This window comes from Contarinia nasturtii, unplaced genomic scaffold (genome assembly GCF_009176525.2).
Source record: "Contarinia nasturtii isolate CC-2019 unplaced genomic scaffold, AAFC_CNas_1.1 Cnas_scaffold_187, whole genome shotgun sequence".
Taxonomy (NCBI): domain Eukaryota; kingdom Metazoa; phylum Arthropoda; class Insecta; order Diptera; family Cecidomyiidae; genus Contarinia; species Contarinia nasturtii.
Genome location: NW_022197544.1, coordinates 6,392,323 through 6,414,405, shown reverse-complemented (window position 1 = coordinate 6,414,405; position 22,083 = coordinate 6,392,323). Strand labels below are relative to the sequence as shown.

At 33.3% G+C, this 22,083-nt stretch overlaps 4 protein-coding genes across 6 annotated transcripts; 3 read left to right on the top strand and 1 right to left on the bottom strand.

Moving 5' to 3' along the window:
- Nucleotides 1–9: 9 nt before the first annotated feature.
- Nucleotides 10–1,350, top strand: LOC116336674 (protein tramtrack, beta isoform-like). The gene is made up of 3 exons (XM_031760684.1): nt 10–341; nt 417–815; nt 904–1,350. The coding sequence occupies exons 1-3, from the start codon at nt 125–127 to the stop codon at nt 921–923; spliced, it is 636 nt and encodes a 211-aa protein (XP_031616544.1). The 5' UTR covers nt 10–124; the 3' UTR covers nt 924–1,350.
- A 4,045-nt stretch (nt 1,351–5,395) lies between these two features.
- On the top strand, nt 5,396–6,479 carry LOC116352012. Its single transcript, XM_031784188.1, has 2 exons — nt 5,396–5,461; nt 5,532–6,479. Exons 1-2 carry the CDS (start codon nt 5,411–5,413, stop codon nt 6,015–6,017), a joined length of 537 nt encoding a protein of 178 aa, XP_031640048.1. The 5' UTR covers nt 5,396–5,410; the 3' UTR covers nt 6,018–6,479.
- Nucleotides 6,480–7,971: 1,492 nt separating this feature from the next.
- On the top strand, nt 7,972–13,606 carry LOC116352011 (gonadotropin-releasing hormone receptor-like). Of its 2 annotated transcripts, XM_031784187.1 has the most exons (6): nt 7,972–10,157; nt 10,215–10,339; nt 11,779–11,962; nt 12,424–12,620; nt 12,866–13,020; nt 13,299–13,606. In XM_031784187.1, the coding sequence occupies exons 1-6, from the start codon at nt 9,791–9,793 to the stop codon at nt 13,471–13,473; spliced, it is 1,203 nt and encodes a 400-aa protein (XP_031640047.1). In that variant the 5' UTR covers nt 7,972–9,790; the 3' UTR covers nt 13,474–13,606. The 2 variants fall into 2 exon arrangements, with proteins under 2 accessions (XP_031640047.1, XP_031640046.1); XM_031784186.1 differs by having other exon boundaries at nt 7,972–10,339.
- A 138-nt stretch (nt 13,607–13,744) lies between these two features.
- LOC116352010 (RNA polymerase-associated protein CTR9 homolog) lies at nt 13,745–19,319 on the bottom strand. 2 transcript variants are annotated; one of them, XM_031784184.1, is made up of 14 exons: nt 19,007–19,318; nt 18,825–18,923; nt 18,184–18,692; nt 17,736–18,118; nt 16,407–17,623; nt 16,206–16,324; nt 15,437–16,128; nt 15,318–15,341; nt 15,202–15,240; nt 14,632–14,670; nt 14,476–14,547; nt 14,296–14,343; nt 14,111–14,206; nt 13,745–14,039 (listed from the first exon to the last, which is right to left on the bottom strand). In XM_031784184.1, the coding sequence occupies exons 1-14, from the start codon at nt 19,049–19,051 to the stop codon at nt 13,942–13,944; spliced, it is 3,480 nt and encodes a 1,159-aa protein (XP_031640044.1). In that variant the 5' UTR covers nt 19,052–19,318; the 3' UTR covers nt 13,745–13,941. The 2 variants fall into 2 exon arrangements, with proteins under 2 accessions (XP_031640044.1, XP_031640045.1); XM_031784185.1 differs by lacking the exons at nt 14,296–14,343; nt 14,476–14,547 and having other exon boundaries at nt 19,007–19,319.
- Between the last annotated feature and the right edge of the window lie 2,764 nt (nt 19,320–22,083).

Below are 22,083 nucleotides of genomic sequence, written 5' to 3'. Positions count from 1 at the left end.
TTTATTCTCTCACACTGCTTGTCGACACATTTTACACTCGTTGTTACTTAGTATTCATTGAGAATTACGCAGCATAACCACGTGACGGTACAAATTGAAATATTCGGGACAACGAAACAACAATATGAACATGGACCAAGAACAGGTGGAAATTGAATGGAAACAATTTGGGGAAGGATTCGTTTCGGATTTATGGAAGTTTTACAATAGTTCAGAATTTTCGGACGTAACCATTTCAACCGAAGATGGCCAAGAGATAAAAAGTCATCGCATTTTATTGGCAATGTGCTCCGTATACTTTCGTGATTTGTTCAAACGGCACAAGGGACCCGGCCATATCAGTAAGTGAAACATGCTACAATTTTAAACTGAAATAGGTTATGTTTTTCATTGTTGTTTTCTTCTTCGATTTGCAGTTTGTTTGTCAAACATGCACTCTTCCATCGTTCGAAAGATATTTGCTTTAATTTATACGGGCATTGTTTCAATTGCACCGTCTATGGTCAATGATTTTGTGAAGGCGGCAAAGTATTTGAAGTTACAAGGTTTCGATGATATTACGTCGGACATTGATGATCATGATGCTGTACGGCCGAATGGCACACGAACAAACCTTACACCAAATCTGGCTCGTCCATTTCATATAAAGTTGACACGACTTACAGCTACTGTACAAAGTAGCGGTGGAAGTGACATGTCACCAGGCATGAATGCGTTCGTGTCATCGACCAATCCGGTGGCCAATGACAAATTCTTCCCATCAACCGATTCATCGGATGCAAGCAGCGCCGATGAAATGGGCTCACAAAATTCCGGTAAATCTTGTTTCTCAATAAATTATTCAATAATCATTCGCATTTATATTTTTCACTAACTTATGTATACTAAATTGCATATTTTCAGATGCAATGGCAAATAACTGACAAAATACATGCAAAACAGAAACAAACCAGCTAAATACTATATTTATAGCGGCCACTATTTTTTTGGCCAAATTTATTTTTTTTTTATATTTTTTATTTTGACAAACATAAAATCTTTGACTTTACACAATTTTTCTTAACTCAAAAATAAATTATTGAAAGACAATTTCATGAAGAAAAAAAAACATTTCACCGAAATAATCCTATTTGGAAGGATTTATTCGAATACAATTTTTGACAGTGTCAAAATAAATGTTTGATTATTTAACATTATAACAAAATTGCAAAGTTTATAATGAATTATAGAAAAAGAATAAATGATGTTAAAAATCACTTGACATATTTCTAAAAAGAAGAAGAATTATTCTTTTGAATGTAAATAGACAACAAAACATGATAAAATAATAATAAAGTTTGAACTCATTGCTATTCAACACTTTTTTGATCTTCATCATTGAATAAATGGCACAGGCACATTCTCTATCTTAGACTAACAACTTTTTTCCATTTTCAATTTTCCAGGCGAAAAAATGTTCAATAAAGAAATTATCTCTTTCATATTCATTGTTATTCTTATCGCGAAAAGACTTACGTTACATTTTCTGGCAAATATATGGGATGTCAAAAGACGATGCAATACGATGTTGACTGACTTTGCAAACTGAATCTTTGAGTCGGTTATTCGGTATGTTTTTATAAATGAAGAATATTTTTTTTATAGAAATTGACAAATGAAACTTAAAAGGAATTCATAAAAGTGAAGACATTAAGGAACTGCAATGGAGATCACAGCTACAATAGCTCTTTCTTTATCTGTCAATCAAGTTCAATGGATAAAAAAAATAAACTTATTGTTACTGTTTTTAACTTCGTATTTGGTTTAAATTTATTAATCTGATAAGATGCAGCTAATAAAGAACAATGCCAAAAAGTTTGAGCCAGTGTTTTTATGCATTTTCATTTTTGTACCACTTCACGTGTAAACAAATGGAGAAAATATCAGGAGTACAAAATAAAAATGCCCCAGCTCACTCGTTAAATGAAAAATTGACATCCCTCTTTATCAAACGACGGTTTCAGTAGATTTGCAACTTAAATTCATATACTAGATAGGATGTTCTACCCTCCCATCAAAATCATTTTGTATAATTATTAGTTTTAGATGGATTGATTATAACTGGGGCTTTGGTGTGACAGAAGCCAGTGTTCCTTCAGGAACTGTGTTGTTTATTGCAGCACAAGGTCCACAGGCTGCAGGAGCAGCTGGTGTTCTGAGTATGGGCATAAAATACCAATAAAGAACAATTTATATTTTCGAAACGTTTATGTTTTTGTTATTTCATGAATAAAATTGCAAATTCCCATAAAAAATTGTATGACGTTTGACAGTTTGCAAAACGATTCGCGGGTTATGAAAACAGAAAATGTTATGTTTGATTCTGTGTTTATTTTACAAAGAATTTACACACTAACTGTGACTGACGTAATATTAGATTTATTGAACGAAACTGAACTGAACTTGTATCTTATACTCACTTTCATTTAAACTAGCTAGAGTTTTAAAACTACTTTCCAAAAATTTATTTGTATAAAAATTGTACTAATCTCAACCGTCGGCTTATTTAAGTAGACGTAAAAAGCAATAAATAATAATAATAATAATAATAATTTTAAATTAACATAATATTCACAACATAACAACGCGAGAACTCATAATTCGATCATCGAAGTAGTGAATTTGTTGCGTCGATATATTTTGTAATTTTTGTGAAGAAGCGAAACAAAACAAACGAAATCAAGATATGTTATGAATCGAATAAATAGTTCTTAATTCTTTGGATTTTTGCTGTCAGTTTTGAGTTTTATTCGGTTTAAGTTTTTGAATGTTGCACAAATCACAATTGAGGATTTCTCATTCAGGCTCTGAATTTGGATGACTATAATGTTTTTAGCGCTATATGAAATAGAATTATGCCCGTTTCTTTGGTTTTTAATTAATTCATAAATCTTAAACTTAACAGTGTATTTATGTTTTCGTCACAAATTTTTGATTACAGAATACATATATTTCACATTGAATTCTTGACATTTTTGATATTCTCGCATCTCGCGTCGTAATGAACAGTCTCAAAGTATGTAATATTTCGATATACATTTAAATCGAATAAGTTTATTTATAAAATCAAAACTGTTCAGTGTTCACATTAATTATATTTATTTATGATCTGTCGAAAATATGACATTATCAAAATATTGTTTACTTTTGCGTCGTTTCATTTACAAGCATTTTCATTCATCATTGTTGTAATATGGTGTTTCATATGCTAGCTATTTATATCACCATTTACATCAAATAAAGTAACACTCATCATTGCCTTTAACGGTTAATATATCTATATTTAAGTGTTTTTTTAATGTGATATTCCATGTCGGTTTCTGTCTGTGTTTTAAATAAAAGAGAAATTGGAACAATTTTTGCGACTCGAAAGCATTATTAGAAATGGTTAAATTTCGATCTTCAAATTTATTTTTCATGAATTGCAGAGCATTGAATGGCACTTGTGAACTTGATTGAGCTTTCTTAACAAATCTTATCAGAAACCGCTTATGAGTTCGTATCAATCGCTTATGACTGACGATTTCGTTCTTCGTTTATTTAAAAATTCTACGAATTTTGACCATCCACGCAACATCTAATAGATTTTTGTACTGCTTTCTGAGTCAATACGAAATGAATACAATTAAAATACAGTTTAATATGTTGTTATGTCAATGACAACGTAATAATAAATCACATTATCAACTGTTTGATAATTTCATAAATATTCATAAACATAGTGAATTTGACAAGATCTGATTTTGACATCGATGTTATGATGATTGAATGTAACAATTGCCTATTTATACACGACACTCAAATTATTCAGTTTTTTTAGATTGGTACTGGTCTGCGTGCAGGAACGTTATTTGTTTTATAATTAGAATGTAGGAGTTTTCTCTGTTCATATATCGATTAACATTTCCCATCTAATGATATCACGAACATCAACAATCTAATTAAAAATAAATCTTGAAAAACAGAAAGAAAATTATTTTCCCTTCCTTCATGACTATACGTGCGGAAAATTAGTAAAAACAAACAATATTTTTCAAAGAAACAAAGCAAAAGATAATAAATAAATAAACGAATGAAATTCATTCTCTTCCCTAACACCGTTCAATTACATTCAATTGAGAATTATTGAAATTATAGCACAGAATAATCAATTGATAGCAAGAAAAAAAAAATATGTCGAAATAAATAGAATTGTAATCCGATTCATTGGAAATGCCAACACAAGTGTATTTTGTAATTGGCCAGAGTTGTATACATGTGGCAATTAATTGCCAGCCATATCCAGCAGTGCGGCAATGCCTTCGAGTATAATGACCTCTTTGGCCCGAACCCTAAAAATAAAATGTTGTAAAAGTGATGAAAATCTTTTTATAATACATCATTGCTAACGAAAAATTCATGTTGATACGTGTCTGCTTCTCGAAAAAAAAAGTCTTTATCCTTTACGGAAACATAATTTATGATCAAAAAAATTTATCTCAGTTGGATACAGACATACATGGGTACCGCTCGTGAAATTGGGGAGGTCTCATTTCATTGAATGACACTATTTAGCTACTAAATAACTGTTTTGAAGAGACTTTCCTGTTTTATAAAATTATTTCGTGAAAGCGATGTAAGGGAGTAATTCATTCTCCTCATCCACTGCCCATGTATGGACCAAAACAAAAATATATGCACACGCAACAATCTACAATATAATTGAGAGTTGAAGCCATAAAAAAGAGGCCAACAGAGTGAACTGTGCTTTATTTTGATGGTATATCGCAATAGTAATTATGAGATGATAAAGTTCTTGGCTTAACATTCTTTTATTTTTGAGAATACAACGACTCAAATTGATTAAGATTGTGTGAAAGTCATTCGAAACAAAACACCGTACATCTGTCTATATTATGTAAATATAATGACTCTTTGCTGCGAAAGAAAGGAGTCGAAATTCGTCAAGCGACATTTTTTTTCGCAGTGTTAACACATTGAAGTTTATTTGGGAATCTGTGAATTTGATATAATTCATTTTGACAAATATTCAGGTTTTACCAAAATGTTCTCATGGATGACACTTCAAGCGGTTCGAAAAGTAAATAATTACTCACTGTCTAAATCGATTAAACAGATGAAAAAAAAGTTACGTGTTGCTGTTATACATGAAATTCCATTAAAAACTCAGACTCATTAGTTTTAGTGGAAATATTCCGTGTTCTGGCGAATAATTTTTTTAACCTTATTTCAATGCGTGGAATGTTTAACAATTTATTTTGTGATGATATATCAGACGCACGTGTAAACCTAGAAAAATACCATTGTACACGATATGTATGTATAAAAGGCTTTGTAGTCACTATTTCACTTTCATTTTAAGTTGGAAAACATGAAGCCGATTTTACTTTTATCATTTTTATCCCTTTCACTGCTCATTCAGGTAAGCTATCTGTAGAAATAATAGAATTGAAAACGAATAAATTTTTCTGGAATCATTTACTTTCACACAGTTCATCAACTGTGAAGGGGATCTTACATTTTCTTTAATTCTGGATAAATTTTATGAGAAAGCGAGTGAAGAAGGAGTGACAATAAAAAAGCCCCAATTGGATTTCGTACTCAATATTGCAAGCGATATCAATGAAATTCAAAATAAATTTCAAGTTTCGGCGATGGACACGGTGCCAAAAATGCGAAAAATGCCAAACACCTTCAAAATGAAACAAAAAAGTGATGGTATAAAAGATATGATTAATCTAGCAATTGGCGACGAGTTAGTTAAAATTCGAAATATTTATGTGGACATTTTGGAGGCAATTGTCTACAAACCAGCCATCAAATATGATCAAGTTTTGGAAAATTGGTTGACTTTGTGGAGCCGCGATCCTATGGACAAGGAACATGTGAAAAATGTTAACGGTCAAATAAGCAAGATGAAAAAATTAGTTGGAAAGGTGCAAGAAAAATTTAACAAAGAAATCAAAGTATTCGATTGACAAAGAACAGCAATAGATAAATTGATTTTGTCATCAAAACCATCGCTTAATGATCTTTTGATGACGAACAATGCAGCAGAACTGGTAACAATTCTTTCAAACATCGGATCGTCTACGGGACGCTTAAGTACACTATTAACAGGTTTATATACACAGCTTGAGACTTTGAAAAATACTCTAATCGACTACAATACGAAACGTATTGTATGTATTGAGTTCATGATAGGAATTAGAGAATATCTAACGTCGGAGCGTAAAATATTGAACACACATTTATTGGCTAGTTTCGCAAATATGAAAGAGGATCATTTCAGTAGTGCAAATCTGGCTGCATCGTCAATGACATCTTCGTCTCCTTCATTTTCCGTCGATTTTAAAGACAATTATTTCTAATGAAAAATTATTGTGGAACTCTTTCTTGACACAACAATTTGATTTAATAAAAAAAAATTAATGTAAAAATGTTTTTTATTTCGAAAGCTTTCAAAATAGATGAATTTCAATATCTTCTTGGCCACTTTCAAAAGAACAGTCATACTGAGGCTATGACTACTAAAGTCAAAAATTGAGAACATTGAAAAATTATTTACTTGCAATTAGATAGAGATGTCTCGCTAAACTTTTCCAAATGAATTCAAGCGTTGGCTTTTAACGACATATATGTATATTTAAAAACTGTCAATTGATCGAACAGTAACAGACGTGTTTCTTTCAAGGGGCCGCAGATTTCAGTTCATGTTCTGTTTTATTTGAAAAAAAAAAAATGTAATTGTGGTCGTCAATAAAAATGCAAATGTCATCGAGTGAATTCATTTGCATTGAAAAGATCGTACATATCAAATAAAATGTTGACAATATATGAAAGACAGCGCAGTGACATTTGGCTTTAATAATTTTGTCTCAGCAACATTGTTAGAGGGCCGTTTAATATTTTGCCAATGTGTACGTTACGACGGCGGTGCACAATACATGACACAAACCAAATAGATTATTCTGGCTCGCAAAATTGATTTGAATGTGATGTGCGCGCGCGTGCATTGTTTGTGTATTTTTCGAATAAAATGTTGTTGCTTTTTTTTTGAAGAAGCAAACATTCGGGACACGTTCAAAGAGCAAATGATAGGTAAACTGACTCCGCTATTGATATCAGATTCTCACTCCAACTCATACGAATCAAGAAACAGCGAAGAAAAAAAACTAAAATGCAATAAATTAGACTTAATAATCTCCAATTAAATCATAACACAATTTGTGCCATCGTAATAACGCAACACCAAGTGTTGACATTTCCATGGCTAGTGATCTTTTTTTTGGACACATTGCGAACTGATGAGATTTTTCATTTTGCATACGTTCTTTTCATTTCATTATAATGTCAGAATATGAGAATAACATGAATATTTGTGCGAGCATTGATAGCGGTGTTGCGGCACTTGAACCGTAGGGCCAACGTGATATATGAATTGCGCTTGCAGTAGATCATGTTTTTTTTTGTTTTTCATGAATTTTGTAATACATGAACTTATGACTTAACGCCCATTTAAATCACGAACCGGTGAAATTGCTTACCATGACTGAAAAATGAACACTGAAAATAAAATGACTGAAAAAAGAGCAGATTAAGAACTAAGTGTGTTTATAAAAATTTTACATGCTTTTTCTGCAATCAAAATACTCATTTTTTGGCTCGGCATTTTTCATTCTTCGGATTTTCGGACGGTCATATACAAAACGGGCGAATTTTAGTGCGTTTAATTTCATTTTATTTCCCTATCTTGGCATACCGGCAAATGAAGAAAGCACGTTTCTGTTATTATTGTTGTTGACGTTGTTTTTTTTTTTGTTGCACTTAATTTGAGCATGCGCGCAACCGAATTATATTTCGAACATTCACGGTGCTCACTTGTATCATGCATTCATCGTAAATCAGTGAGATATTTGTCGGACAATCGACAAGTACAATTGACTTCCGTATTCAGACAAGAAAAATTCAAGCAAACAAACGTCTAGAATTCATTACGTTTGTATCAATATTTAAGCAGATTAGTTGGTTGTAAAATCGACTTCAATTAAGTAACGGATACAAATATTTCAATTGTAATATTTTAAAGAGAACTGGTCTTCGAAATTCATGGCGTTTGCATTTAAACGAAAAAGACAGCCGATTTGTTTTGTTCGATTATTTGATAATTGCGGAAAAAGCGGAATTTTAATAAAAAAAAGAGAATATTAATTGGGAAATTGGAATTTTGTTGCATTCGACCTGCACTATACTAGAGCTTCGATGAGATCTATTTGAATTTATACGAGAGAACAAGTATTTTTTAAAATACACTCAATTTTACGATCATTCTATGGTATAATTGTACGTGCAAAGCACAATTTTGTATTAGATAATTAGTAGTTAACATACAAAAAATGGTGTATACATGATTTTTTTCCATCACACGACACGGCTCACGATTTTAATGCCAACTATTCAAAAAAATCATTTTGTGTATGGTTTTTTTTTCGGCGAAAAAGTATTCGAATCATTTTAAATTTAAGAGATCGAGAACGAGAAGTACTGATTTCGAGATAAGAAAAAATGAGAAACAAACAACGCAAGAGATAAGCAGAGAGAGAGACAGAATCATTGCGATTTGCCGCGCATAGATTTTAATCAGGCCAAATTCACGGCTGATATCCAAGCAGAGCAGTGTATCGCTGCTGTTGTCTTCTTCACGTCTCTGTTTTCTGCTTGAACACACACTCACTGCAGTTCCTTTTTAGTGGCCAGGCTTTGTGCAAACGCAGTTTGATAAACAGTTCGCATTGTGCATGCGGGCGATGAGCATCAAATATTCTCTCATTTCACAATTTTGCACATCGTAAAAAAATAGACACATTTTTTTTGGCATGAAACAAGAAAACAATATTTTCGTCGACTGAATAAGCTGCGCTAATTACTAGAATATACATATAGACACTTTTTTGTGATTTTCTTCAAATAAATGCAATCATCCTGTTGCTACTATAAACATAATAGGAATTTGTCGATGATTGACTGTGTTTAGACTGTTGAATACACTGTGTTACTACATGGTAACTGAAATGGAAAGTCGTAATCGTTCGTAAATAAACGAGATAATTAACAAAACGAAACAAAAAAAATGATTTTAAAAAATCAATTTGGTTGAATTTCCATTTCCAAAGATCAATTACGAAATATCAGTGGTCAAGTGCTTCATGGCCGTGAAGCATCAAAATAATAAAATAACAGATACTGAAATGGTTCAAGAGCAAGAAAGAAATATTCCCAAAAAGTGAAGAAAAAGCAATAAACAATATCGTTTTATTTTCATTGGCGCCAAAGCGTCAATTTTAAAGTGCGTAACCCATGTAAGCGGGCTAGAAAAAGAGACGAAAAAAAATCAACAGTTATTCAAGCGGAAAATTTTTTGTTGTATAAAAATATCAAGCATCAGAAGATTTTTAGCACGCAATTGTGATGCCCCATCCAAACACATCAAAGTTGTTTATAATTGAAGGAACAAAAAAGTATGACACCATTCAACCACACCATCAATAAATTTGTTAAGTATAGAAGAGAAATAAAAATGAATCGTGGATAGTGCATTGTGTGTTCATTTAATATATTTTATAGACTACTAAAAATGAGATGAAAAAAAGGAAAAAAAGCATCGTTCATTGGAGAAGTGAGAAATTCGGAAAATTATCACCACTTTGGTGTTCGACAGAAGGCAGAGAGAAAAGAATAGAAAAAACGAACGATGAATTTAACTATAATTACGGCGATGGATCAAATGTCAAATGGTAGTGTGATTGCTGGTTCAATTGAAAATAAATCATTGTCGAATGGTAACTATGTGGATCATGCACCACAATTAACACGTGCTGCATTAATTCGTGTCTATGTACTGGTCATACTTGGCATCATATCGTTGGTGGGCAATATTGCCATACTGTTTCACATAGCCAAGACGAGATCGACACGCCGAAAATCGCGCCACACATGGAGTGCCATTTTTACATTAATTTTGCATTTATCAATTGCCGATCTACTTGTGACTGTATTTTGTATATTTGGCGAAGCCGCATGGAGTTATACGGTGGAATGGATAGCCGGCGAATTGGCGTGTAAGCTTGTGAAATGGTTTCAAATGTTTGCATTGTATTTGTCAACTTATGTATTAGTTTTGATTGGTATTGATCGTTGGGTCGCTGTAAAATATCCTATGAAATCATTGAATATGGCCAAACGTTGTCACCGACTCCTTATCTGCTCCTACATTCTTTCATTAATTATGAGTCTGCCACAGGTGAGTGTGTTGTCCACTTTTTATGTTTTATTCTCTTCTTTTTTTGTGGTTTCTTCAACTTTCCCCCGATTCGTCCGATTCTTTTTGGATTTTTTTGTTCGCCACTTTGTTCTTTCTCGGTATCTTTTTTTCGTTACTTTCGTTCTTTTGTTTCGCTTCTCTTTCGTACGAGCGGTTTTGGTTTTGTATTTCAATGCAACAATTATAATGCAATACGCAATCATAAGAACATGATTGTTACGTGGTTTGCATAAATCTCTTGATACTTCACAATTTAAATACCCATTTCCTGATAAAACATTGTTTCATATTTTCATGTATATAATTCGATTTTGATATTTCATTATATTTTCAACACATTTTCACTGCGAATGCATCTCCGTAATTTCTCACATTAATTCCAACAACGAGCTTTTTACGGAATATAGATTCATAAAATTTCACATGCAGTGATCTGAACCCTTTTTTGTGCATTCTCTTATGTAGCAGACAAAAAAATGAAAACATTTAAAGACCAACCATTCTTGTGTGCAACATCAATTTAAATTCAATACCGGCTGGTTCCGAATGACAAAGTTGATTGAACGTTTAATTCAATTTGAAGGTTAATGCATATATAAGCAGTCGACTGACAAAGAAAACCTATTATTTTTGTATATTTCTACCAGGATACATATTTCACACACTCTCACTTTCTGTTCCATTTTTAGTGACAAATTACTTTTCTGCGCCATTTTTCTCTTCTCGCACTCATTTTCAGTTTCTTTTCTCTTTATCTCGGAGAATCATCGCAACAGTTGAACTCGGCATTATATCCTTTACATCAAAACCTTTTGATGTTCTTCGGAAAAAAGTCTTCTTTATGTACAGTAACTATATCAAAAAGAATAAGAAATAAAAAACAATGCAATGAATATGAATGCACAATATTCTCATCGCACAAATAGAAAGAAAAAGAAAACAATACATTAAATTCAAGGCCATCAATGTCCGATAAATCTCAATCGAGAATGACAGCAGATATGGACATAAATCGATATTGTTTTATTGATTGGCAAAATTATCCAACCCAAAACAAGTGTGTATTGTCATCAATAACAATAAATGCATTTCATTTTGGAGATCGGCTTGAAAAAAGACCTCAATTCAATACCCATAAATGTTTCCAAACTTGATCATTGAGTGTTTGTTTATCTCATAGTATTGCGTATGAATGTCAATTCCTTAAAGGAACTATCTGTATAAATTCGAATGTTCTCTTTTATCTTATTGCATTACTCGCCATTCGGTCTATTTTTTTCCCAATATAAAATGCTATTTTTAGACAAGTTGAATTGCCATTTTAATTGCCCAATTTTCATAATTAACATATATTTACAAAGTAAAGTGATTAGTAATTGAGTTTTATTCATTTCATTTGTTTTGCCGACGATGTTAAGTTTCACATTTTCACGGTGACTCGCGGCCCATTCATTGAAGAGTTCTATCAATGCGTAACATACGGTTCATATTCAGCACCTTGGCAAGAGCAACTTTATACAATGTTTACGCTCGTGTTCATGTTCCTCATTCCACTTGGCATTTTGCTGCTTACTTATGTATCAACAATAAAAACAATCTCAGGTGAGTCAATCAAATGAGCAAATGAACAGGTGAGAGAGAGAGAGCGCTCTGTGCAAGATAGAAAGTAACAGAGCATCGCATGGAATTACTAATGAGCTCTCAAGTGCAAGAGTCAGCAATAACGGATCCCTTTATTATATAATTGCTGTTCAACATTAATTAAGAACATTAAAATGATTTAGCAGCCAATTTTATTTTGCGATTTCAAATCCGCCCCACAATCAGTATAATAGTCACGCAAATTCAACACACACACACAATTGATTTATCTTTATCTGATTTTCAAAATAACATTGACACGAACGATCATTGAAATTTCGAATGCAATTTGACTTTATCTGTTATAATTGGGAATTGTTTTGAAAAGAAAGTCAATTTTGTTTTGCATTTGCGATTTGTTTTGTTTGAACACGATTCGGAGAATGAAATGATATTCTTTATTTTACATTATTTGATGACAGACAGTGAGAAAATCTTTCAAGTAAATGAAACGTCAAATGAACAGGATCGAAAATTGAATAATCGACAGAGACTAATCCATCGAGCAAAAATGAAATCGTTGAGAATATCGGTGGCAATTGTGGCTGCTTTCATCATATGCTGGACACCGTATTATGTGCTCATGCTTATTTTTATGTTCATGAATCCCGATGAACGGGTAAATATGCACACGATACATTTTAAACTATAAATAGTTGAATGCTCGAGAATGAATGTGAGACTTTTGCTGAGAAAGAATGCGATAATTTAATTTAAAAAATCTCATGGCGATGATACGTTTTGATGAAATCTCGTGGGAAGTCTCACATTCAGTATCGAACAATCAGTTATAACAATTTGATAATATTATTAAATGATTCAATAAAATGTTGTTCGTTGACACCATTCAATTATTGTTTTCAGTTTGGCGATGAATTGATGTCAGCAATATTCTTCTTTGGTATGTCAAATAGTGTCGTGAATCCAATTATTTATGGTGCATTTTCACTGTGGCCGGGACGAAATCGCAATAGAAAAAAGAACGGCACTTTTAACAATAACCGCAATAGTTTTACAAGGTAATCACTTTTACTGTTATTTTACATATTTATCAAACGAAACACATTATTCCATTTTTGCTAGAAGAGATTTTTTAACGAACACATCTCATATATAAATATAGATTATTTGGCGACATAATTCCTTTCATTACTATAATCAAGCAAATAAACGAACTCACTCAACAAATGCTGAAATAATTTGTTCAAACATTCTCATAAAAAAAAATCGGTTTAAAAAATCGGTCTGTTGACAATTCTTTTTTATGTTCAATATAAATTTTTCAATTTTCATTCAGAGACTATTCACAAAGTCAAAAAGGAGTGGTGACTTCAATGACCACTGTGATCGAACCATCTCGTCGAATTTCGAGAATTCAGAACAACGGACACAATATACAATTTCCAAATATTAAATACCACCGCGAAGTTCCAATCACATCACCAAATCATGTAAGAGACACAAATTTCTAAGTATTTATTTTTAAATTATGTAAAGCATACGAGTCAATAAACTTCAGCTCAGTACACATTTTTATAATATAACATATTTATTACCATATAGTAAATTAAGTACCATTCGAATGCGATTTTATTAGATATTGTTTATTCAAATTATTGTATCAATAGAATAAACATCGGATAACATTTCACAACTCAAAATTAGATTTGTTTTTTTTTTCTAATTACTTATTCCAAAGATGTTCGTTTGTCGAAAATTGAAAATAAAGCATGGTAAATTGTGTTTTTTCTTCTTATTTTTATTAAATTTTGATGAAACAAAATAATTCTACTCATTAAGGGGTGAGACGTTTTATTTGGGTGTGTGTGTGTGTGTGTGTGTGTGTATTTTTCTTAAAATTTTGACATTGGTTGGAATACGGAAAACGAAAATTTTGAAGTAACGAATGGTATTACAGAACAATTTGCATGGTTTTAAGTCTATTCTGATCCAGATCCACTTCGTTTTGCCGGTGAACCAGAATTACTTCTACTTCTGCTTTTACTTCTACTGTGACTGCGACTTCTTGAACGAGAACCTAATGTTTTTTTTACAAAAATGTTGTTAAAACCGCTCAAATTGCAAATGGAAATTCAATTTAGCACTCACCACTTTTAACAGATCCACTACGGTGTGATGCAGGTGTTCCAGATCGACTACGACTACGACTACGACTGTGAACACTGCGAGACCGACTTCGTGATCCTATAAAAAATTTTGATATTTTTTAATGATTATATTTTCTTCTAAAAAAAATTTTAATAAGAAAAGTTAAACAAAAAATATGTATTTACCACTTTTTGACCGACTACGTGAACGAGAATTCGAACGTGATCTGCTTCCTGTAAAGGAGGGACATTGTTTAGTGAAGATACACATCAAGATGTATATAAAATATTCAATTAATTTGAGATCAGTCATCAGGGATTTGAGATTGAGATAGTTTGCATAAAATGTATGTAATATTTGTTTACCACTTCGGCTTCTGACAGATCGACTACGGCTGCGACTATGGGCACTTCCACTGCGAGACCGGCTTCGTGATCCTACGAAAATGTTTGATATTTTTTAATGCATATATTTTCTTCTGATTTTTTTTGTTGCAAGATAGATAAAAAATATGTAAGTACCACTTTTTGACCGGCTGCCACTACGTGATCGACTTGAGCCTACAAAAATATATTTTCAGTTTTAATATATCATGAAGGAAATAAAATATAGTCGAACAAACAACAAAGATGCCGAAATTTCAATTAAGTTGATAGTAATAACTTTCACGCAGTCTTTTTTTGCAATCTTCTCGTTTAGAGACAATTCTTGTCAGAGTATTGCTCAGCGCTGCTGCCATCCACAGCATATTAAAATATCTTGCTGAGAATGCGTCTTCCGTCGCATGCGAATGTACGTACCAGTTTATACATAACAGCAAACAAGAATGCATGCATTGTTCTCTTCACGATTATGTGACTCAAAACATTCGAACGATTGTATAAAGAACAATGCATGTATTGTTGTTCGCTGTGATGTAAAAACTGCTACGTCACTTCGCATGCGACGGACGACGCATTTTCAGCAAGATATTTTAATATGCTGTGGATGGCAGCAGCGCTGAGCAATACTCTGATTCTTGTTGTTATTTTTTTTTTTTTTCGAATTTAATATAAACATTTTAACGTAAAATATATATTTTATATACGCACCACTACGTGATCGTGACCGTGATGATCCGGAGCGTGAGCCTAAAAAAATCAAATGTCAAAAACATGATCGAAAGAGTTTATATATGATTCAAGTGTGAATATAAAAACAAAGTTACCTGAACCACTTCTTGATCGTGAACCTATAAGAAAGAAGACAGACATTTGAATATGAATTCCAAACAATCAAAACCATGTTGAATTAAAATAAAACATTTTAAAATAAAATCCACTGTACCTGAACTTCGGCTGCGACTACGCGATCGGCGGCCATTGTCTTTGTCCGATTCTGATTCACTTGTTGAAATAGTTGCTTTTGAAACGATTCGCATTTTCTGTTTGTTGGAGAGACCTTCGTCCTTGGCTTTTTTGGCTGGTCTTGAACCTTTGGATGCCTTCTTTCGGCCCCGTTTTTCTCGAGGTGCATCACTGTCGCTACCCGAATGTTCTCGACGGCGTCGTTTATCGCCTTTGCCTTCACGTTTCTTTCTTCCTTTAGTTGCCTTCTTACGCGGTTTTTCACCGTCACCACCTTCACGATTTCCATCACCTCCACTGCCTGAATCGGACACATATTCATCGCGACGTCCTCTACCTGCGCCTTTCTTCTTTTCAGGCGGTGGTTCAGAGAATAACAGTGCACCTTTCGTTTTTTCTTTGTATTCTTCACGTTTGGCCAACATTTCTTCTTCGGCTTTGCGCCGTTTTTCCGCTTCGACACGACGTTCTTCTTCTTGTCGCTTCTTGAACGCGGCACGCTCTTGCTCTTGTTTCGTACGCAGATTACGTTCCTCTTCGTCGATGCGACGAGCTCGTGAGACATGATACTGTGCCTGTGACAATAAATCTTGACATTGATTCGCTTCAACACTGGCCAATGCAATGTTATATCGTTGTTTATCACCATGCACCGAAAGATAAGTAAAATATCTGAAAAAAGAGAAATAAAATTGATATCGTTCAACAAGTAAAGCTTAATTCAGGCTGAATAGCTTTGCGTAACTTACTTGTGTGCCAATCCCAATTCATGGACTGCTTGTAGCACAACATCAAGCGTTGACTTTTCATCTTTCAGAATCAACATGGCTAATCGTTGCAGGACAAGTGCAATATTGAACAACAACACCTGAGCCACGGATAAATAAAAATATGAATATTTAGTAAATTATTTAAGTAAAAACAAGTATTCAACAAATGTTGTCACTGACCGTGTCTTGTGGTGCCACTCGTCTGGCTTTTAACAATGTGGTTTTGGCTTCTTTTAATTTGCCAGCCCGGAAATAGGCTCTGGCAAGGTACTGCATGACTTCTACATTATTATGTCGATAAAATTTCTTGAGACAATTTTCATACATTTGAATGGCACTAACATATTGCTTCTGTTCCACGTAAATGTGAGCGATATTAAGCCAGACATCACTGAATTCGGCGGTAGCTTCACGCACTTGAGCAAAAATGTCACGAGCCTCATTGATGCAACCTTTATGCGCCAAAACTGCACCAATACCATTTGTGGCCCATATATTTTTTGGATCGGTTCGAAGCACTTGTTTATAAATGGATAGTGCCGATTCCTGATGTTTCTTTTCACGATCTTTTTCTTTGTTTGGCAAATGCAGCGTTTGTAACCAAAAATTACCCAGCGCAATCAATGAATATGAATCTTGTGATGTGGCCGGATTTTTAAGAATTGTTTCGAAATTTTTCTGCCCCAAAATCCATTGCATTTTTGCCAAATGCAAATTACCGAGCAGCGAACGCGTGTCCGGATTTTCGGTGTTTATTTTCAATGCATCTTTGAAAAAATCGGAAGCGACAAAAATCAAACCTTTGTCACGTGCCATACAACCCAATCGAAGGTAGCAGTCAATGTAATTTGGATGCTCTTTCAAAATGTCTTTGTACAATTGATCGGCTTGGTCATAGGCACACATCGCTTCATTTAATCGTCCTAAATTATATTTCATGGTGACTGAAATTGATTCATAGTATTGTGGATCTTGTTCCGATTCAATCTTAGCCCGGTCAATGGCAGCGTCCAGTTTATTTCTCGCCTCATCTAAATTTCCCAAGCGATAATGCAAAGCGGCCACATTATTCAGTATTTCCGGTGGTATATCTTCGTTGACTTTTTCTCTTAGAATTTGTGTGGCCGTTGCATATGCCGTCAATGAACCTTGCAAATCATTTTGCTCAAGAATCTGGGCTAATTCAATCCATGCTTCGACATCATCGGGAAATTGTTCGGTAACTTTTTTGAGATGCGTTTTGGCAATGTCGCGTTTCGATTGTGAATTTGAATTTGCGTACAGTGAACCGAGAATTTTCATCGTTTCATAGTTGCCCGGCTGTGCTTTCAACACCTTTTCAAAACATTGAGCCGCATTTTCAGCATCACCACGTTGAATGTACATTTGACCCAAGCCTGAAATTGATTATTGACATTTAATATTTTCTCATTTTGGCATTATGAAAAAAAAAAAACAAAAAAAAACAAAAACAAATTAAATGTTTGGTACTGAGAAAAAATTACGAACCGTAATGTGGCAATACAAAATTCGTTGGCGCAAATTGTGTCGATTGGTAATAATACTGAAAAGCTTGATCGTAATCACCCTGAACGTGGAACGAACGCGCCAATTGATAACAGCTTTCAGCTCGCATCGCTTCATTTTCGGTATTGTGAAATGCATGCAAAGCCAAATGTTGCACTTTTTGATAGTCTTTCTTGAAGAAAAAGTGATTGGCTAAATGATTCAAAACCATTGGATTTGTTGAATCGACAGTGTAAGCTTTGGACAACATTTGAACACCAATACGATTCGCTTCCGGTTGATGTAAGTTCAATTTCGATATGGCCAAACCAACCAAAGCACCGACACACTGTGGATCCAATTCCAATGCTCTCTCGAATGCCAGTCTGTAAAATCAATCCATTCATGTGGTAAAATTACGAAAATCCATAGAAAAACTTGTGAAATTTACCTGGCCTTTTCATGGTTGTTCATTTTCAAAAAACAATGTCCCATTCCAAGCCGCACAGCTGCCGGACAATTTGGATTCGTGCGTAATGCTTTCTTGTAAAAAGCCAATGCACCGCGAAAATCTTTTTTATTGAACGCAATGCATGCCTTGCCCAACAGTGATGGAATATTCGACGGTGATTGATTCAGTACGAAATTGAATTGTGCATCGGCTTGTTCCATTTTATCACCTTCAAGCAAACAAAAATATGCTCGACCCAACAAGTGGTTTTGATCGTACATGATAATTTTATCGGCCGTTGTATACAAATGTGTTGCTTTCATGAATAATTCACGTTTTTTGTCCTTGGTTTTCTCACGATTTGCCTCTTGCACATAATAGGCGGCCAACATATCATACGCTCGCATCTGATCCTTTTCATAGTCACGATATTCGGTGTTTGCTTCAGTTCGGGCATTTTCCAGAATTTTTATAAAATCCTGTGTTTTATTTTGCTTATAGTAGGCAAGCTGAAAAGAAAATACACAAATTATCAAATGTCAATAGTAAATATTTTTAGATTTTTCTCATATCTCTCTCTCTCTCTCTTCCTCTTCATCCCTGTGCAGACACACATAAACTGGAAAATTAAATTCACTTACCGCAACATTAACCCATGTGTTAATTTGTGAGCCTTCTTGCCGCAAAATGCTGAGCACTTCTTCGCCATCGGGTAATTGTTCTGGATCTAATTCGATTACCTAGTATTTGCAGGTCGTTTAAAAATTTAAAATTAAAAAATGTCACTTTGTTTAATACTAAACAATATTGTTTACACACTTACCTCGTCCGTATCTCTCAACGGAATTTCAATTGTGCCGGAATTCATTTCGGCAATTTTTCGAAAACTATTTCACTATTAAGAACTCAACAAAATATGTCAGTCATTCACGGCTTGTATTCTTTGCTTAAACAACACAAAAACTGTTTTTTCGCTTGCAAAATACTCTATTCACTAGATGTGTGCAATGCGACCGCCAATTATTTCCCGATTACACACAATATTCTCGGTCGTCTTTTCTTCTTATTGCTCGTACGAGTATGTCACATCGACTGAAATGCGCTTCTTCATACCGCAACAATGGAAATTACACTTTATCGTCGATGTCGCTGGCCAAATGTCAAAATCTGTATGATTGAACGTTTTGTTTAATGCGTCTGTTAGAACGTGGCGCATCCCAGCGGCAAAAACTGAAAAATACACTAAAAGTTATGACGTTGGCAACACTTAACCGAACGTTTTCGGTATCATGAAAAAAAATTGTCTTCTCATACAATATTTTTATTCGTTTTATTTTTTAAATTTTAATTTTCAATTTAATAATATGATTTGATATATGGACACTCGCCCAAATGTCGGACTATTTGTTTGAATTTTCAACTTCAATTTGATATTTAACACTTTTACTTTCATCTAAAAATATCATTCTATACACAATTCCATGCAGAATTTAATTGTGCTTCATTTCACACTTGTCAAAAGAAAGAAATTTCCAAAAATATATTATTATTTTCCATTTTTCCGTCGTAACATCGAAAATTCCGAATTTCGGATATTCATCGTCCAATTCTCGGCTCCCAAATCTCGACATATTTCATGAATTTTCACTGCGAAACTTGAACAACTTTAACAACGCATACATTGAGGTAAACAATACAAAATATCGAAGTTGAAATTATTAGATTGATATATTTTTGCTGCATATTTAATTTTATTTATTTTTTCATAATAAAATGGCAAAAATATTTAAAAATATTACGTTATTTCACTGATCTATGATATTTTTGGTTTGAATTTCACAATGATCCAAATGTCGACTTTAACTGAGGTGCGTGTCGTTGGCCCCCCCTTATTTTGTACCAAGACAATTTATATGTCAAAATTTAGTGCTAAATTTGTGCTCCTCAAATAACCGAGCACAAATGGTCCAAACCAGACAATATCTTGAACTAACTGGTCAGTTGAGCTGACAGTACGTTAGCCAGCTAAATGGACTAAAACAATAGAAGTTATTGTTATAATGAACAATCACTTCTATTAAAACAATAACGTCTATTGTTTTAGCCCATTTAGCTGGCTAACGTAATGTCAGCTCAACTGACCAGTTAATTCAATATATTGTCTGGTCCAAACACGAAAAAATCACAAAAAACGTGTTTTTTGTATGGGAAATTTTTTAAAGCGGGATTTTTTTTTACAGGGATTTAGTGCTAAATTTGTGCTCCTGGAAAATACCACTTTTGGAATTTGTGCTCCACAAATCACCGAGCACAAATGGTCCAAACACGAAAAAATCACCAAAAACATGTTTTTTGTATGGAAATTTTTTTAAAGCGTGATTTTTTTTGGGATTTTTTTTTACAGGAATTTAGTGCTAAATTTGTGCTCCCACAAAATATAATTTTTGTACACTTTGGTCCCATAGGTTCGGAGCACAAATGGCTCAAACACGAAAAAATCACGAAAAACGTGACTTTTGTATGGGAAATTTCTTAAGGCGGGATTTTTCTTGGGAATTTTTTTACAGGGATTTAGTGCTAAATTTTTGCTCCCAAGAAAGTGATATTTTTGTACGGGTATTTTTTTTAAATGGACTTTTTTTTGGAAAAGAAGCCATAAGAAAATTATTATTGCCAAAAACGATAAAAAATAAAATTCACATATAGTTGGCGCTGCATTCTATGCAAACTTGTTTTCCGTTGCAACGGACTAAGTGGAAAGAATACGCTTATTACATAGAATTTAGCGCCAGCTATATGTGAATTTTATTTTTTATCGTTTTAGGCAGTATCATTTTTTGTGATTTTTTCGTGTTTGAGCCATTTGTGCTCCGAACCTATGGGACCAAAGTGTACAAAAGTTATATTTTTTGGGAGCACAAATTTAGCACTAAATCCCTGCAAAAAAAATTCCCCAAAAAAATCCCGCTTTAAAAAATGTCCCATACAAAAAACACGTTTTTTGTGATTTTTTCGTGTTTGGACCATTTGTGCTCGGTGATTTGTGGAGCACAAATTCCAAAAATGGTATTTTTGTGGAGCACAAATTTAGCACCAAATTTTGACATATAAATTGTCTTGGTACAAAATAAGGGGGGGCAACGGCACGCACCTCTTTAACTGAAACATCTGTCAATTTCAAAGTTTTTCACTTGGGTGCTTTATGTGTCGGCAATTGGACGATTTATTCCGGAATAATATTACAGTGAAAAATGAAAAAATAAATATAATTTTTTTTCTTTATATTTTCAATATTTCTGTTCAATAACTAAATTAAGCTATTCACAATTCGCAGACGTATTTTTTTTATCCAAATTAGTTATTTTTTCATAAAAAATGCATTTTACCGGCTTGTCTCAAAATGACATAGTTTAACTTTTGACGTGAAAAAGTGATAAAAATGCCGAATTTTTTTTGAACGTGATTTGTGAAAGCAATAACAGATTTTTGATTAAAATTTGGATTATAATAAATAGATTTGATATTGATCTTTCATAATTCACTTTTAAAAATGCAATTAAAATGAATTTTCAATTTTTAATTTCAATTCACCGACATTTGGTCGTGTGTCGACATTTGGCAATGTACTGTATATCCTCAGAGAAATTGGATAGTGTTTTGGTTTGTTATTTGCCAAGTATTGAACAATTGGATTACCAGCTATGTGTCATCAAGGCCTTGGAATCTAAAATATAGTATATATTCGTTGAATTAATTAAACTTATTTATCATAACGACGACAGATTCTAATTATCTTTACTACATTTTCAATGGAACACATTTTTTTGCGTTACCCCTTTACGAAATTCATGATTTTGGATAGGACATTTTGAACATAAAAAAAATAAACAAGCTTACGCA

What these genes read in the sequence shown, in the direction of transcription:
- LOC116336674 (XM_031760684.1), top strand. Translation starts at nt 125, where the DNA reads ATGAACATGGACCAAGAACAGGTGGAAATTGAATGGAAACAATTTGGG. An exon ending in CAAGGGACCCGGCCATATCA is followed by an intron (nt 342 to 416) that starts GTAAGTGAAACA and finishes TTCGATTTGCAG; the next exon opens with TTTGTTTGTCAAACATGCAC. An exon ending in AATGGGCTCACAAAATTCCG is followed by an intron (nt 816 to 903) that starts GTAAATCTTGTT and finishes GCATATTTTCAG; the next exon opens with ATGCAATGGCAAATAACTGA.
- LOC116352012 (XM_031784188.1), top strand. Translation starts at nt 5,411, where the DNA reads ATGAAGCCGATTTTACTTTTATCATTTTTATCCCTTTCACTGCTCATT. An exon ending in CCCTTTCACTGCTCATTCAG is followed by an intron (nt 5,462 to 5,531) that starts GTAAGCTATCTG and finishes ACTTTCACACAG; the next exon opens with TTCATCAACTGTGAAGGGGA.
- LOC116352011 (XM_031784186.1), top strand. Translation starts at nt 9,791, where the DNA reads ATGAATTTAACTATAATTACGGCGATGGATCAAATGTCAAATGGTAGT. An exon ending in TAATTATGAGTCTGCCACAG is followed by an intron (nt 10,340 to 11,778) that starts GTGAGTGTGTTG and finishes GACGATGTTAAG; the next exon opens with TTTCACATTTTCACGGTGAC. An exon ending in AACAATAAAAACAATCTCAG is followed by an intron (nt 11,963 to 12,423) that starts GTGAGTCAATCA and finishes ATTTGATGACAG; the next exon opens with ACAGTGAGAAAATCTTTCAA.
- LOC116352010 (XM_031784184.1), bottom strand. Translation starts at nt 19,051, where the DNA reads ATGAATTCCGGCACAATTGAAATTCCGTTGAGAGATACGGACGAG. An exon ending in ACACATGGGTTAATGTTGCG is followed by an intron (nt 18,693 to 18,824) that starts GTAAGTGAATTT and finishes TTTTCTTTTCAG; the next exon opens with CTTGCCTACTATAAGCAAAA. An exon ending in TAGTGGATCTGTTAAAAGTG is followed by an intron (nt 14,040 to 14,110) that starts GTGAGTGCTAAA and finishes AAAAAACATTAG; the next exon opens with GTTCTCGTTCAAGAAGTCGC.